This window comes from Brachyistius frenatus, unplaced genomic scaffold, assembly GCF_029030835.1.
Source record: "Brachyistius frenatus isolate BFR_SWC_R1_liver_20210118 unplaced genomic scaffold, ASM2903083v1 Contig_6, whole genome shotgun sequence".
Classification (NCBI taxonomy): domain Eukaryota; kingdom Metazoa; phylum Chordata; class Actinopteri; family Embiotocidae; genus Brachyistius; species Brachyistius frenatus.
The window spans coordinates 870,272-888,313 of NW_027210605.1; the positions used below are offsets into that span (position 1 = coordinate 870,272).

Below are 18,042 nucleotides of genomic sequence, written 5' to 3' on the forward strand. Positions count from 1 at the left end.
TTGTTTGTACCTTGTGTGAGAGATGTATTCATATGTTCTTTGCCAAACGACAGACAGATGATGCAGTGAATTCCCTTAGCTTAGGAAATTATTTCCTGAACGAAAGCCAAACTCTTAAGTGTGAAAAAAAACAAAACAAAAAACAGGTTGGGGGCTAATCTTCTGTAGTCGATCTGTGCAGCAGTTCATGGTCCAATAACTGTCACTCTGTGGGATTTAATGACTTAAATACGACACTAAAACTGTATTAGTTGCAGCTTCTATGCTGAGATGAGTGAAAATATTGTAGCGGGGCTAAAAACGAAAACCTTCGACTTTCAGAGCAGCAGCTCAGCACATGAAGAGACTTGCCTAGCAACACCTTGCAGTGGTGATAATAAAAGCTGTTGAGTGATGGGTTTTCCAGCATGACTGAACCTGGCCAGCCACATACCTGCAGGGTAAACCTGTGATTATGACTGGAAAGACACCCACGATAAGGCAATGGGAAGCTGCAATGTATGAAAGATAAGAGTACAGTGCTTGGGGACGATGGAGTGAGAACCATTAATCATTGTGGTCTTACTGTATATCTAGATCCCCAGGACTTTACAAGAGTAAAGAATAATGATTTATAGAGTTACAAACCTTCAAGTACCATTATTTATTGTTGTTTCATAGTATTCTTCAAACACTTCTCTTCATATGTAATGTACAGTAGGTGCCTGTGTCTGGAATTTCCGTGCAGCTACCATTCAATACTTTATGGCACAGACTATTTCATGCTGAATGTCTCTCCTGAAAGTTTGCAATCTGTAATTATAAATCATTTTGTGTTCTGCTGCCAGCTTCAAAGCAAGGTGTGAGGTCTCAAAAGCCCCTGTTTTCTCCTGTTACTAAGTTGCTCAAGAAAATCTGTAGGCAACTCATGCCTGCTCATGTAAACAGAAATTACAGAGCTTGCTGTGCAGTGCGACAGAACTTTTCAAGTGAAGCCTTTGATGAGGAAAAATGATCATTTCTAAACATAGCAAAAAAAAAAGGATGCCTGTTGGTGTGATCTTTTTCTTCTTTTTTTTTTTTTGCTGCCATAGAACGTTTTGTGTGACAGATAATTGGAGTATTTCTGTCCTGTTGTGATCACCCATGAAGGGAAGCAGAGGCAAATGTACTGCTTACTCAGCAGACATTACTGGGGAAGCAGATGTGCACGAGGCTGACTGGATTTTAGCTCAGGGTGAGGGTGGGAGGGGGCATGTGTCAGTTTGCAAGCATGCTTATGGTATGTTTTGTGTGTGTGTGTGTGTGTGTGTGTGTGTGTGTGTGTGTGTGTGTGTGTGTGTGTGTGTGTGTGTGTGTGTGTGTGTGTGTGTGTGTGTGTGTGTGTGTGTGTGTGTGTGTGTGTGTGTGTGTGTGTGTGTGTGTGTGTGCGGTTGAGGCTGAGCAGAAGCCAGTCAGAGCTGGTTCACACCTGCTGTGGTTATAAGAACATACTTAGCATACTGCATGATTGACAATAATTTCACAGCTGCTTCTGCTTGTGATGCACTATAACAGGGATAGCTCATTCATTCAGCTCAGACTCAGTCTTTATGTCCACTAATTCACTTTTTTATTTCCATGACAAAAAAAATTGTTTTAAAAGTTTCAACATTTCTAGATGTTGGTCTCTTATGTCCTCTACACGTTTGGCCATCCTGCTGTAAATGCCAATCTCATCTGAATAACTGCCATCTTTACTGCAGGGATTTGAACTCCCATGGTCTCACTCTGTTTGTGTAGAGCAGATGTTCTGGGCCGAGGAGAATAATCCTAATCTCAGTATTTGGCTGAATGTTGTCACTGACATCATGACACTGAGGAAGGGATGACATCATGGACGCCGTGCTGTCTTTATTATACTGTATTTAAAAGGCAACATTCAGACACAGCTGTATGATACATTCTTTGCTTTTTACCAGAAATGATGACGAGCATGACTTTTTCTTTCATATCAGTTCATTGTTACAGTGAAACATGGAAATACCCTTTAGTGTTGGAATAATATGCCAGTAATTTCATCTCCAATTATTTGGGGGTTGCCATCGGATTCTCAGAATTCGTGAATCATATTGAAGTCATGCACAATGCTTCCTACTTCCCTATTTGTAAGGGCAGTATAGAGAGGAAGGACACATTTAAGAAGCTGAACTGACTGTAAAATTAACATCATAGTCACAAGTAATTGTAACAAAATACTTTAAATCATAAGCTTCTGTAAACTTATTCGCAATGCTTTCACAGAGCAGTGAACATATGTGCCGTTACAAATACAGCCATCTAACAGGAAGTACATTATCTCCTCAGAAACGGACTACAGATACATTATCTTTTCAAAACAGCCCTCATAACCCTCCTCAGTCACTCTTGTGAAACATCAGTCTCTTCTCAAAGACATGTATGTCCTCTGAGGAGGAAGAGAAGTGTGAGTTTTGGCAAAGAGAATACTGGGTCATGTGTAAAGCAGAGCCACATGGAATCCTAGTGGCAGACCGAGGCAGCCATCTGTTAATACCAGAAGTCTCTCATTTCGTGGCCAATTTCACCATCCGGTGATGTACAGTAGCCTGCGCTCACCAAGCACTAGAACAAAGTGATATTTGTTTGCAGTTTAATCTGTGGCAACATGAATGAAAGTGAACATTCCTTGTGTCCTGCTAGACCCAACACAAAGTAAAGGTCATCTGTCTATCATGTGTTCCTGCTCAGGAGCTGCGGAGGAGGCCGTGCTGGGAACTGTTTTGCCGTCTGGTATGCCATTCACACAAGGCCATATGTTGCTTACAGTCCGGAGTTTCTGAGTGAGCCAAAGAGCAGGTCTGTACTTCAGGATGTGCTTCTACGTCATAAATGCCTGGAAAAGTGATGTCAGGAAACCAATTTTAAACAAACCATCTAATAATCTGCAGTCCTGTTGAAACAGCGTCTGAAAGTGTTAAAAAGTACAAAGCGTGTATGATTTAAATCTTCCACCATTTTACATGCACAGCTACTTTCCTTTCTGAAAGCGGTAAAAATAGATAAACCCTCCAGTGGTGCATTAAAACAAAACAATCGCTGTTATTCATTTGAATCAATGAATAATTATTGTGGAATTTGAGATTTCTGTGTCTTGTCGTGTTGCTCTTCTATGGGCCATTATGGTCAGCCAGTCGAGAAACAGTACTTCAGTGTTCTCAGCACCAGAAGTGGGATGGAGCGTCATGACACAATATTCTGTCTGTTCCAGTTTGATTTGCAGTCCTTCCACTCTCTCTTTGTCTAAAGTGTTCCACTTCCTCATTGTGTATTTATGGCAACAAAAAAACAACCTACCATTCGCTCTCTGAAAACAGAGATTCATCTAAGATTCTGTCTATTCAAAATGTGATCAGATTTCATAAATCCATGGATTCTGTTCATTGTTAGAGAAGTGAATGTTGCCTGTGTATAATTTTTTTGTAAATCACTCTTCCACACTTAAGAGCCAGACTATTAATAGCACAGAACATCAAACATAATACATTACTTTTACATGACCTAAAAAAGAATAAGTGTAAAGGGATCTTGAGAATTTGGAAGCTAATATAAATAATTTTGTGTTGTTGTGAATGGCAAACAGCATGAGAAATTTCCAAGAGATTAAACTGTGATGTTTGGCAATGAACAACCTCGAAGACCATGTGATGCAGAAAAGCAAGAAAAACAGGAATCCTCTAAACCCAAAGCCTGTTGGCTTCAAACGAGGTTTGCATGTGTGGGCGGCAGAAGGATGGTATGAGTAGTTAACGCCTCCCAAACTCAAAATTGTGTCCAGGGGTATTCCTCGCTCTTCCAGGGATTTTTTTTTTATGCATCCATAAATTATACTGTGCTGGGAAAAGGTTATGAAAACATTGCGCTGTTGGCAAAGCTTAGTAACACAGTTTCAGGACAATTTAATGGTAGATCACGATTCTTATGTGATCTAATGGTTTGAATAGATGATTTACAAATGAGTAAAACAGTGAAACAGTGTGTGTCTGTGTATGGTCACTATAGCTCTAAGTCTGCCTGACTCATTCGAAGCAAATGGAATAACCCATTTTTTCTCCACTGGTATAATAAAACTGAATGAAGACAAATCTATAAACTCAGTATCACCTCACAAATCCCTTCTATCTTAGTCACTTTTAATGGTCCGTGTTAAAGGGTGTGAATGTTGCACACCATGAGAAAACAGGTCTCATGGTGGCTTTTGTTTCCCTGAAATTCACATTCGCAAAGGTGGTTCATAACCGCAGTGTGTGTGTGTGTGTGTGTGTGTGTGTGTGTGTGTGTGTGTGTGTGTGTGTGTGTGTGTGTGTGTGTGTGTGTGTGTGTGTGTGTGTGTGTGTGTGTGTGTGTGTGTGTGTGTGTGTTATTAACAGCAGGCATGAGTCATCAGTCCTGTTTTACGTAACTGCATCACTTCTCCACCCAACTTCCTGCTAGTGCGCCACACCCCAGATTCATTCACACAGTGCTCCGCTGCTGCCCAGCCTCCCATTGATGGGGGAAGAGTGCACTACTCATCCTGCTCCACGCTGCAGACAGCTCTTTAAAAGCTCATAAAGAACATGTTCAGCCGAGTGGTTTAATCTGTGTGATTAAAAAAAAAAAAGGAGGAGGGGGGGGATTTTAAATTTCAGCTTGATATTATCTTAGTATTGCGTCAGTGCTGCTATGACTGCAGATAGTGCAGCTGACATAGTGTGCAATCTTCGTTAGGTTGTTGAGATCGGTCTGGCAGAGCACATGTGGTTCACTCTGGGTTTCTAATCCCGCAGGTAACACACGACCGTGGGGACAGAATAGAGATAACAGGACCCCCAGGGAGGCAGAAAGAGATTGAGGGAGGTGGGAGGTTTTTTTTGGATGTTGTCATCAGTCAAGCCACTGATGTCACCTGCTCACAAAAAACACAGTCATTCCCATTTCAGCTAACAAAATCATACAAAAGGTCAGAATCACAAATCAAATAATACAGAAAATATTATATGTTCATTTTGGAAAGAGATTAAAATTAATATTTTCTCATCCATCAGGATTGATTTAAAAAAAGATCATATTTTTCAAATACTGTAACATGCTCATATTTGGAATTGCTTATTGTATTTTACAGTCATTTTAACCACATAGAAGATAAACATATTCTGCTTGCCCTATTTTCAAATTGACTGCATCTATCTTTGTGTGGGTGTGGTTTTTTTTTTTTCATAATTTTCTAAGTATTATCTTTTTTAGAAAGAGTCTAATAACTCTGCTATGAAATCTCTCATCTTCAGCATACTGCAACTGAGTCAAACTAACAGATAAGAACATGTTTTCCTGCTGACATCAAGTGGCCACAGTGTTAACTGCATGACTCCTGCACTTACTGAAACTGCAGCCTGTTTGTGTGGGAATGATGGTTTAAAATGTTAATGATGATTTAACTATGCAATGACTGTTTTAGGATTGTTTGATTCCTGTGAATGTGGTGCCAAAACCTAAAATCACTGACAGAAAGAAACACATAAGGATTTTTTCACAAAATGCTGGCTGATGTAAAATTAATCATTCTACTCTGATAATCCAGATATTCAGTTTACTAACATGTATGTATGTCAGACTTAAAGCTGTATTAACAATACAACTGTTATCTCTTTGTAGTCAAACTGCATTCTTTAAATGGATGAAGGCATCTGATTGTCAACTGGTGTCAGTCAATCCAGATCCCCTAACATGGGCACTAACATGATTAGACATAAATAGCTCTTGTCTCAATAGACTGTGAAACTAGATACTTACACAGCAACCATGTAAATACTTCACATACTGTAGAAAAGAGACACTATAGAATACAAATTACACAGATGAATCCAAATTCACTGCATGGCTCAGTGTTGCACACAAGTGTCTCTTGTTTTGATGCGACAATAGTAATATTTCAGGTCCTCTTTGCTTGTTAATTTGCTCTGTGAACAGCAGGGCAGGGCAGAGAGGCGAGCATTGTGATGAGCCTGTAAAATCTGAAGACCAGTTCTGCAAAATTGAAATGAGACAGTAAAATAATGGCTGTTTGTTCTTCAGCACTACTGTTGTGACTCTGTCTTGTACTCTAGTAAAACTAGTAGGACAACAAAAGCACTAAAGCATGGACAGAATTATCTGTCTCCTCCACAACTTCTCAAGAAGGTCAGAAATTTTCTTAAAATGAAAGCTATTAGAAAATTAGTCAAAGGGAAAAATGGACAAAATGACAGCACTGACAAATGCATATTGTTTATATTACATGAGTGCACATTCCAAACAGACCTTTCATGTAGAAACATGCAGATGTTCCAGGGACATGAGATGGGAATAAAAAGTCTTGAGGGTATTTTAGACATACAGAAATATTTTTATATACAATGTGTACATCTTAACATTTAACAACACTAGATGCGGTACATTGTTCTAAAAGTTTGGCTAGTCTTCCACAGATTGGGGTAAAACCATTGTTGTCTCATGAATATGTTCTGTTTTGTGCACACATATATTTCCTGCCCAGGTAAACAATATCAGCCTCTCAGTAAGAAGATTTGTAAACTGGCTGTGACACTTCAGAGATGAGATTTAGCCAGAAACAAACACAGAGTTGATATTCCAAGCAAACAGAGGGGGGGATACTACTTGGCCTCAACAGAAAATAAAAGTAATTTGGATACATTTACACAAATTAAAGTCTACATAGGCCCCAAAAGTTGTCACAATCTGTATTTACAACAATGCAAGAGATGATAGAAAAATACAGAAACAGTCAGATGCAGTATTTGACTAAATCTTGCAAAGTCGTCCCGTTGTTTCCATCAGCATCATCCAGTTCAGCTTCCAGTTTTCCACAGATGACTGTGGAGTCACAGAGAAATAGAAAAATAACACTCTGGATCTTCTCTTCTTCAGGTTTACTCCACTCCTTTCATGAACTCCAAGAACTCTGGAAAATGAAGGCAGTCATAGTCAGCGAAGATGTCTTTATCAAGCAAATGTCTCATTTGGGCGGCACAGTGGTGCAGTGGTTAGCCCTGTTGCCTCACAGCAAGGAGGTTCTGGGTTCAAGTCCTGGCCAGTGGCCTTTCTGTGTGGAGTTTGCATGTTGCCTGTGTGGGTTCTCTCTGGGTACTCTGGCTTCCTCCCACTGTCCAAAGACCTATCAGGTTAATAGGTGATTCTGTAAATTGCCCTTGGGGGTGAATGGTCTTTGTTTCTGTGTGTCTATAAGTGTTGGCCCTGTGATAGACTGGCAACCTGTCCAGGGTGTACCCTGCCTTTGCCCAAAGTGAGCTGGGATAGGTCCCCCCCCCCCCCCCGACCGTGCTCAGGATAAAGCAGGTATAGATAATGGATAATAATTTTTTGACTTCAAGGAATGAATGAAGATTACAGAAAGTGTTAGATACGTAACCATTTCATCATAACTCTTCAAAGTTTAAAACCGTTCCAACTCCTCACCATCATAGTCAATTTTGCCGTCGTTGTTCTTGTCCCCGTCCTTCATCAGTTCCTCGATGTCATCCTCAGTGATTGCCTCTCCTGTAGATTCCAGCATCATTTTCAGCTCGTCGAGGTCTATGTAACCATCCGCGTTTCTGCACAACCAAAGGAGTAAAATATATTATTCATACATTTAAAAAAAAAAAATAAAAAAAAAAAGTAACTAAGCTTTAGAGGTGGGCGTGGGGAAGGTGGCATGTTTGTATGTGACATGTGACTGATCATATCTGGAATTTAAATGTCTGGGAACCATCACTGTGAGGGAAAGTGAGGCAAGTTTGTTCTTTGATGCTCAGACGAGGTGTCTGGCTTACATGGAGTGGGTGTTTCAAATATTCTGAACTGTCAAAAAGGATTATAGAGAAAACCACACACTGTACTCTGCAGAGCTACTTGGCATTTTGTCAGTACACATAATTGCAAACGGGGAGCATACTTTGCTGGAACCTCACTATTCCAATTTGATAACTAGACTGTGGTACTTTTTTAAAATATTTGGTCAGACGGTAGCATCCTCTTGTTATGGATATTTTGGTATGTCTGTCTGTAAGTTTACAGTGCAGTATGTCTTGTGCCGGTTAACTGCTCTCACTGCATTAATTCTCAATAGTGGGATCATAAGGAAACCAGTAAAACGGTTCAAACATAAAACTTACTTATCAAACATCCGAAATAGCTCTGCCAGTTCTTCCTCTGACTTCCCTTTGCTGTCGTCCTTCATGCATCTCACCATCATGACCAGGAACTCATCAAAGTCCACCGTGCCACTCCCTGCGCGCGCGCACACACACACACACGCACACACATGTACACACACAAATTGTACTTCATCACACAATGGAATTTCATATTATTTCACCTCCAGAAATTCACCTCAGAAGATAGTACCTACAGTTAAGTAACAAAAGTCTATAATCTGTGAATAAACCAATTTGTTTTATTTATATCTATATTAATAAGTATATATAGGAAATTTATGTGGCCAAAAACTACAGACTGGGCCTTTAAATGTCTCTTTTTATAGTTTTTGTTGGAGAAAAAAATCCATAGTTTGACAACATGGCATACTGTACACTGAAGCTTTGACAAACAATGTTTCCTCATTACATCACATGGAAAATTCAAGATGACTTGTGCGTCATCTGATACACATTTCCCTTTAATTCAGCCTGACACATCTTGTTGTGTTTAAGATCCTTAACTGGCATTTGACATTAAGTTCAGATGGTCAAAATGACACTTGTCCACACAACATGATTGTGCAGTGATGGACTCGCCAGCTGATCCGTGGAGATGAAGAGGTCAACAACAACCAATCATTTAGCCTCTTTACTGTCGCCCAGCAGTGTGTTGATTTACCGTCTTCGTCCACCTCGTCAATCATCTCCTGCAACTCCTCCGGTGTGGGGTTCTGACCGAGCATCCTCATCACCTTCCCCAGCTCCTTGGTGCTGATGCAGCCGTCCTCCGCATCTTGTACAAAGATGTCAAAAGCGGCCTTGAACTCTGCAACACCGCAGCAGCACAAACACGAATTAACAACCGTTACAACACATTTGGTGTTGGACAGGGTGAGATTTTTCCTTGCAACATCACCCTTGGTTATATCTGAAAATGCAATATTAAACTGACTTGATGGCAAAGTAACACGTTACATGTAGGCAGTACAAGAGAATAAAGGGTCAAAATAACAGTTTACACACCATTTTTCTGTTCATCTGTCAGCTGCTCAACCTGTAAAGGTTGAAAAATTTAAAGAGTTAACTTTTAATTACTAAATTATGACATCACCATGAATATTGGCATATTAAAGACATTCTTGGTCACAAAGTTATGATGGATTTAGTTACATTTACTGAAGCTCAAGCAGGCAGTCATCAAAAATATTTTTTTAAGAAGTGTTTTAGATTTGGAATTGGGATAAGATATTTAGAAATATAAAATGTAAAATCAGCCAGAATAAATTATCTCTGTCTGTTTTGATAACTTTTCGGTCAACAGAGGTGTCTCACACACTGGCCCACTTCTGACAAAACACTGAACCTATATATCATGTGTGAGATCCAGTAAGAGGAGGAGATAAAAATAAACAGACAGCAGGATCAGGAACCACAGATAAAGGACACAATACACAGTGCTTTAAATTAGCATAGCTGTGGATCTGGCCCAACAATGGAACAGTAATCCTGGAAAAGCTGCCACGAATGAGAGAGGGAGACAGCTGCTTATGTAAGAGTTATCGTCTGTCGTCCACTATAAATTAAACACACACACACACACACACACTAACACATATATAGAAAGGCCTATATACACACTCTGGTGATGATATATGATAAAATCTGTCTAAACAAACACGTCTAATATACATTCCTGTGTGTTTTTACTGCCTCTGCAATGCTCACTTGGGATGTGAGTGGACAGGACAGCCGGCCGACTATCCAGGCGGTGGTGGACAGATAGCCACACAGCTCTCGGGCTCACAGATAATGCTGGAATTCAGCCGTGTTTTTTTTTTATCTAAACCTGAAGCCCAGCTCTGGCACCAGAGGACCACGGACGCAGAAGCGTCTGAGCAACTGGCCAAAATTAGTCATGTGAAGGGTGACTGCTCCATTTGAAGTCATGAATGAAGCAGCAGATTGCCGGACCCGGGAACGCAGCCTGTCAGTGACCTCATGAGTGGCTCCCATCAGCGCTGATAGGGCTGAAGTAGGAGAACATCTAGAGACGTATATGGTGTTAAGGCTCTTTTGACATCAGCTGCTGATAGAGGTGATGTGCACATCGGAAGGGATTTTCCAGCCATTCAAGTAATGTCAGATGTCAGATGACCAACATGATGGGAGACTTTTTCAAACAACAAATTAATACACAAGTACCAAAGCTTTCCATACAATTGCCAATCCAACAGAACAAAATAAACTTCCCGTCTCACACAGTAAACCAATGGTCATATGTGACACTAACAAAAAATTTCAAAGATCATGGTTTGTGATCCAGAACAACACCACTCTCAAACCAGTTTAGTTCTCACAGAGTTTTGGGGAGTATCCAACAAACTACATCACTTCATCAAAGGAAACCTGCTGCACACTTTCATCTGTTTGAGTTGTGAGAGGACGTACCGCTGCCTTGTAGATGTCGTTCATGTTGGAGACTCGTCTGCTGCCTGTCCCGACAGTGTCTCGGCACAAAGGAAGAAGGTACTGTCCAGCTCAGAGCAGGACTCCGGCCTCATTCTGGGGGGGTTTTATAGCTGGAGCCTGGCACTGCCTGGTCCCTCCCTGGGCAAAAGCAGCCTCCCCTCTGTTTGTGCCTTGCTGTGTGTCCACAGTTGTGTGTCTGTGTATATGTGTGTCATTTGGCCAATCTGTCACAATCACCGGGCTCAGATAAAAATGCAGCAGCTCTTAGGGAGCACACTTTGGAATGGAATGAAGTGAGGGGGGCATGCATGGTGAGGCCTAATCTCCAGGGAAGGGGCTATAGAGACACTCAACATTCCTCTAGACCTGGACCAGAGATGCAGAGGGCTCAGGACATTGTGTGTCTGTGAGTGTGTGTCTGCATAGAGTGTGGGGTGGGGGGGGGGGCAGAGGAGGTGAGAGGTTGGAGGCCAGGATGAGATTGACAGCCAGCTGACCGTGGAGAGAGGCAAGAGGAGGAGGACAGCTCTGTGGAGTCAGAGCAGGCAAAGGTGTGAGGGGTGTTAACTGTGGGGTCCTAAAGAGGTCCTGGCAAACATTTTAATGTTCATAAAGACAAAGGGAAAGTAATGAAATTCATGATAATTCCATTTCAACATTTGCTTCTGATAAAACAACAACAAAACCTGCAACACCTAAATGGAATTCGGCCAATTTTAATTAGGTTAGTCAGGCCTGCGTTTTACTGATAAAAAATGTCAAACCTTAAAAATTCTAGCACAATCACTGTTTGTGCTGACAACCACAGGCATTCTTATGTTGTTAGAAGACACAAAATAAGGAGCAAAATTAAAGGTTCTGTTCACCCAAATGACAAAATGATGTTCTCTCATTTACTTCTCTGGGTGTTGAGATTTCTGCCTCCATCCAGTACAATGAAAGTGACTGGGATCTTATTTCTGGTGTTCACATGGATTCAAGAGCACATTAAAAAAAAATTATTGTCTCTAGATGATCCCCAGACTACTAACAGATTACTGTGAGCAGCTTAGACTGGAGCTGCTTTCTGAGGAAATAGTCCCTTTAAAACTGTTGACAGTGTGATCTGTGGTTTATCCAGAAAAGGTTTATTAAAGAATATGTTGATGTTATTTTATTTAAAAGCAAAAATGTTCACTGATGTGAGCAACAGAAACAAAATTCCTTTCAATATCTTTATGTCTGGGTGAAATCAGCTGTCTCAAAACCAGGAGAAAAAAACAAACGTGGAAAAAATACTCTACTTTGCAATTTGGATGAACAAAATCTTAAATATAGTTAAGATAATTATGCTTCCACATATTTAACCACCGGCACTACCTGCATTTATTAACTACAGCACATGCTTATGTGAGGTAGAAATTAAATCAAAGATCATCACAGAAACAGGCTGGTTTACTCGTGTATGTGGAGAAGAGACTTGTTTGCATGTGATTTAAGTAAGAATGAAGACAAAGATCATTGTCTGTTTTATTGATCATTACGGGCGATGTCCATGTCTGGCTTCTTGTTCAATGCAGCAGTACTTTTGGTGTCTAGTAAGTCCTTGTGGGCATAACTGATTATTTTCATTTTTAGCTTTCATGCGCAACACAGCTTCAGTCAGCAGAGGGTGCTGTTCACTACATATCAACTAAATTAAATTGTTGCACAAGGCTGCCTCAGGATATCCAATTTATCAATAGTGGGCTAGGTGAGAAATCTGGGTCAAACAAACCAAACACTTGCAGACACATTTAAATTGAATTGTACACAGCGCATGGCTTTGCTGCGTTTTTCATGTTCTTTTGAAACAAGGCCATCTCAATCACTTTACTGTTTGATTCACACACACACACACACACACACACACACACACACACACACACACACACACACACACACACACACACACACACACACACACACACAAAGCATGCTGTGGCAGGCATTCTAAGTGACGAGTGATCATGCTGGTTTATAATGGGATGCTAATGGAGACTGGCACAGCTTACAAGCATCATACAGCCACTCAGAGGGAGAGAGAGGAAGCTCACACTGAACAACATACATGTCCTGGGTCTTGCACAAATGAAGACACAGGTCTCCTGACAAAGACCTCACATCAGTGCATGTCAGTCACATGCACAAGTTTGAGCTCCCATGAAAAGAGAGGCGGTGAGGTGAGGAGGTGTGTGTGTGTGTGTGTGCGTGTATGCGTGTGTGTGTTTGTGTGAGAGGGGGGGATGCGTGGCATGAGGCAAAAAATATTTTTGTGTATGTTTTCCATGTCGTTTTTCAAAATTTCATAATCAGCACACAATGTGAGCGGTGTAGCTACATTGCTGTTGGATTTCAAAACAGAAATGAATCGTCATCAGTGGCATCGACTCAATCAGCTGAAACCCAAAGCATACTGATGAGTCTACATGGTCAGCCAAAAAGATTCATTTGGAAAACTGAGTGCAGTCTGGTGGGTGCCAAAAGTGATGAGCAGCTCTGCAGGGGGCACTAGATTCTAATGTAAAGCTTTCTTGAGCATGCATACACATGCACACCCACACACATGCTGAAGAACCAAAGACTGGCACACACATCAAAGAAAGCATATGGAGTGCTGTTTTATTGGAGCTCTCCACCAATTTCCTCTTACAGAGGAAGGCTGACGAAAGAGCCAGCCATCTCCTCCACACAGCGCAATCAGACAGCGCATCTCAAATCCACAATTCACTGCACACCGCTTTTTGAGGGGTTGCCATAGAAACTCTGCTGGGTAGTAGCGGGCAGAAAATGAGAGGAGATGAGCAGGGCTATTTCCCCCTCCACCTCCCTCTCTGCCTCCTCGCCACCACATTTTGTCCTCAGAGTGACTGTATCATTTTCTATTTTTTGCCTTCTATTTTCTTATGTGCACACACACACACACACACACACAAAATTGCATACACATGTGGGGTGTCACAATTAAGGTTAACAGTTGTCATTCGTGCGCCAGAATCACTCATGCAAATTAACAAAATCCAAAAGATTACATTTCATGTCTCAGGAAGAACACTGGAGTGAAATTATTTCAATTAATTTGTACTTGCATTTAACCAGGTTATGTGATATACTTAGAAGTTTCACAAGCATGCACACTGTGCTTATGAATCCTACTTAACATCATGACAGTTATCTGACTGACTTGTCATTCAAAAGGCTGAATTTCCATCATCAACTAAAATCTTTTACTGCAGAAAACATTATTGATTCCAAGTGTGCAATATGTCAAACTGCAGGAGGTGTCACATCTCCTGCTGGCAGTTCTCAATCAGCTGGACCACATTTGTGAGGATCTTCTACGATACACAGCATACATCATGCCAGTTCAAATACGCATGTGGTATAATGATTGGGTTGATGGGAAACTAAGCTTGAAGCATAGGTCCTATGCTCTCTCCTCCTCCCCTCTGCGTCCTCACCTCCTTGATTGCCAAGAGGAGGAGGGGAGCAGAGCCTGTCAGCCTCTCTTTCTTTCTTTCTTTCTATTCTTTCCTCCCTTCCTCTCTCTGTCTATTTCTCTCCTTCTGCCTCCTTTCATTGATGACCAACCTGTCAGCAGCTCCTGTTGTGGCAGGCTGTGAATGCACTGCATGTGACTGAATGTTACACCGTTTTTCGTTTTTTTTCTCACGATAAAAGCATCACTGGCTGTCCAGAGAGTGTTTCAGCAGAGAAGCCCAATTTCTCATCAGTGACAATGTCTAACCTAAATTGAGGGATTTGTCTTTGGGGATGATGGAGAGGGAAGTCTTCACTTTGCTTCACTGCATTCAGTGTTTCCTTTATGAAACTCTTTGAGGCACTCTGCGTTACGCAGTGTTCCTTACATCAGAGCTCTAATGAGCCATTGGCCATATTAGCTCCAGCGCGGATATAGCCACGCACTAACTTTCTGCCAGGGGGCAGCGTTTTCCACTCCACTGGACCACCAAGTCCCCTACCACCCTTTTTGCCCCCCCGCCGCCGCCGCCTCCGCCACCCTCCTCCCAACCTCTATAATAGTGTTCGAGACACCCAGAAAAGATTTCCTCTCAGATATATGGCACACGAAGTTCCCTTCAAGCAAAGAGAAAATGTGTTTCTGCTACGTGGCAACAAGAAGAGCGGTCAAGATTTTGTCTCGAGATTTATCATCGAACAGGCTTTGCCCCCGAAATGTTGAAGAAACAAACAGTAGATTCGTCAAGTGAAAAACACAAACCCTGTAAAGTTTCCCTGTTTTGGCTCAGTTTGGCTAACTACTCACATATGTCTACAATTTATAGCCTCATAAATAATATTATTCCATACACCAGAGACATGACAGCATGTATAGCTCAATGCATCTTGGTGATGTCATTGTCACTGTGAAATAAAGTTGTTTGTAATTTAGTGATTTCTTATTTGGATAATTACAGTATATTATGTATTCATAAACATTGGCCTCCTGGTAAATCTTAACGGAATGGCCAAGATAGGAGGAATTAATTATGTTGCAGTCCAGTACCCCACCACCACCCTCTATGACCCCGATAATGAACATAAACTAGAATGATCACCTTTCTGACAATGTAAACACAAACAGAAAACAAATAAGCAGAGGCATTGTATTAGCTTGCATTCAAATGCAAAAGTGTTCCGTGAGGACAGTTAATAAGCTAAGAAAACCTCCACTGTCTGACACCCAACAGAGACATCAGTGAAGACAGAGGATTGTGCACTTTATCAGTGTCTTTATTTTATTTCAGTTTTGGGACTAATCTTGTGTAATAGAGCACTGACCCAAAATGACATGGGGTCTCTGAGACCTTAGCTGTGAAACAATGATAAATACAAGAGAATTTGAGATGGTCTGAATCTGTATCTGGTGTTGATTACTTTTTATACAACACTACCCCTCCTAAAGCAGTCCGTATGGATCGACGTTGTATGTTATTGTGTAGTTTTATCACAGTTGTAACCTCTCTAGGTTCTAACTGAGACCAAATATGAGTAACCTAACTATGCAGGATTGCATCATCTACATTTGTCAGTGAATAAATATATGTTTTTGCATAGGCCAAATAAAAAATAAAAAAATTATCAAGAGAAATAGCCTGCTTTATAGAAATGTCTGTATTTTGTCCCCTACATCATGTTGAATTTTAATAAAAGAAAATGTTATAATAGTTTTGATGGAAATTTTCTTTTGCATAATTGTTATTAGTTTTACATATGTGGCATTAAAATCTTTGACCTCAAACAGCATGAAAGTAAAATGGATGTCAACAAAACACAGGGGTTAAAATGGGGAGCAAGTACTATGACTGAACCCAACAAATCTTGTTTTTTTTAAGCCTTTATATGTGTAGCAAATAACAAGAGTCGCCTGCCTTTGGAAAAATTCTTCCTGCATGCACACACATCCATTTTGGATTTGTCAGTGTCGCTGCCTTCTCCTCTTCGCCTCAAATAGCTGCTCTCTGAAATGGAATCCAAGGGCCCTCAGGGTTTCTGACAATGTTTCAGACATTCCTAAGTAAAATGAACAGCGGTATAACTTCAGCATTATTAAATCTAAAAGTTAGCTCTGTTGAGAATGTATTACGAGAAAGCAGGTCACATTTTTCACTCTTCCAACTAGTTATCACCCTACTTTCACATTGCTAGTTGCATTTTTGAACTAAATAAAAGTTGAACTACCACATTCCTGCACTGAGATTGTGAAGAATGATGACGAAAAAATGTCCAACTTTTGAAACAGTGATAATTCGTTGTACATTGAATAACAAAAATGAATATCGCAAGTGGTCTTTTGATATGATATGAAAGAAATATGAGCATCCCAATCAAAACATGTCAAAATATGTTGTAACTATTTTAAAGGGTAATATTATTGTATGAATAAGGTAATAATAAAGCGCTGACTTTTCTTCATGCACCATCATGAGGTTGACATTTGTTAAATTCCTTTGAAATGTGGTTTAGACACGTGGTTCTCCACGAGATGAGTTTTTGTCCTCCAATTCTTCGGTTTATGACCAAATACCTGCAAAATAAATGAGAGTCTGTATGTATTCTCACTGTGAGCAGGTTACACACCTGACATTAGCATTTAGTTTAAAGCACCACTAAAGTACAGCTAACAGCTAGACTCTTCTCATAAACGATATGGTTCTGCTACTGTATTTCTCGCTATTAGTCCTGATATCAACTATTGGCCAGCGCTGATTTGTGCTCCAAAAAAAAAATCCTTTTAAAGCTCGTTAAGTGAAATACTTGTTGAATCAAACAGCTAATTTAAATCAAACAGACTGTGACCATTAAAGCTGCAGCAGGTAAGATTCTTAGTCACAATACAGCAACGTAATTGGCCGACATCATGAGGTAGGGTTGTGGCAGAGAAAAGCATCCCATCCCTGCCCAATTATCTGTCATATTTTGACATTTGAGACATTTGGTCTCTTTGGCTGGAAGAGGAAAAGCACGGCTATGGTATTTATTGATTTTACATTCCATAATACTGTGAACCATTTCAGACACAGTTGAAATCAGAAACATGTCAAACTGTGAGATCTGCTGCAGCAGAGAAATACATTCCTTGTTTTCCAAATAATATCTGGCTTGAGAGAAAGTCAAGGTGCAGGAACCCTACACAGAACACCTAAATATATCTATGCAAAGATAAACAATAATGAGTCTGTCAATGTGTAAAATTTTAACTGTGCCTGTCTTGTTTCACAAATGAAACAGATACAGGATAAATGCCTCCTGGTTTCAACCTCAGAAGACTCCAGATTTGTCTTCTGCAAGATGTGGGTCTAAAAGTACAGTTTTATTTGTTATACAATTCATGGAACTGTCTGGGGATGAATGCCCTCCAGAGGCTCATTCATAAGATAAATTGGCCTGAAATTCATTGGTCCTGCGGACAGTCTGTCTCCCTTCATATGTCTCACTTTCTCCCTGTCTGCTTTTTAGTGGAAACACACTCACACAAACTGTCACAAACAAACACACTAACATACACTCATGTCCCTGTGTGCCCTCATGTTCTTCTGTGTTAATCAGGGTGGCAGAAAGCTTGATCTAAAAGAGGAGGAAAAAAAACACCTATGCATCCGTCTGCATAGCTGAAGTCCAGCCGGGGGCCCACTCGGCTTCAGTGAAGTGTTCTGTGATTTGACAAGGCCAGTGACGAGAGGCACTGTAAATATCCGGCTGTCATGTGACTCATTTCATGGCCTGAAGGAACCAACGAAAGGTCAATGTTTCCTGATGCCATTGCCGACAACTAAATTAAGTGACTTCATCTCTTGCTCATGCATTTGTCCCATTTTAG

The 18,042-nt window shown here is 40.7% G+C and overlaps 1 protein-coding gene across 1 annotated transcript; it reads right to left on the reverse strand.

The window, feature by feature from the left end:
* Nucleotides 1-6,266: 6,266 nt before the first annotated feature.
* tnnc1a (troponin C type 1a (slow)) lies at nucleotides 6,267-10,767 on the reverse strand. The gene is made up of 6 exons (XM_069723385.1): nucleotides 10,662-10,767; nucleotides 9,237-9,267; nucleotides 8,893-9,039; nucleotides 8,190-8,304; nucleotides 7,492-7,628; nucleotides 6,267-6,976 (listed from the first exon to the last, which is right to left on the reverse strand). The coding sequence occupies exons 1-6, from the start codon at nucleotides 10,683-10,685 to the stop codon at nucleotides 6,945-6,947; spliced, it is 486 nt and encodes a 161-aa protein (XP_069579486.1). The 5' UTR covers nucleotides 10,686-10,767; the 3' UTR covers nucleotides 6,267-6,944.
* Nucleotides 10,768-18,042: the final 7,275 nt, after the last annotated feature.

Coding starts and splice junctions, on each gene's coding strand:
- tnnc1a (XM_069723385.1), bottom strand. CDS start 10,685: ATGAACGACATCTACAAGGCAGCG. Junction 9,268..10,661: donor ACGACATCTACAAGGCAGCG/GTACGTCCTCTC, acceptor CAACCTTTACAG/GTTGAGCAGCTGACAGATGA. Junction 7,629..8,189: donor CTATTTCGGATGTTTGATAA/GTAAGTTTTATG, acceptor TTGGTTGTGCAG/AAACGCGGATGGTTACATAG.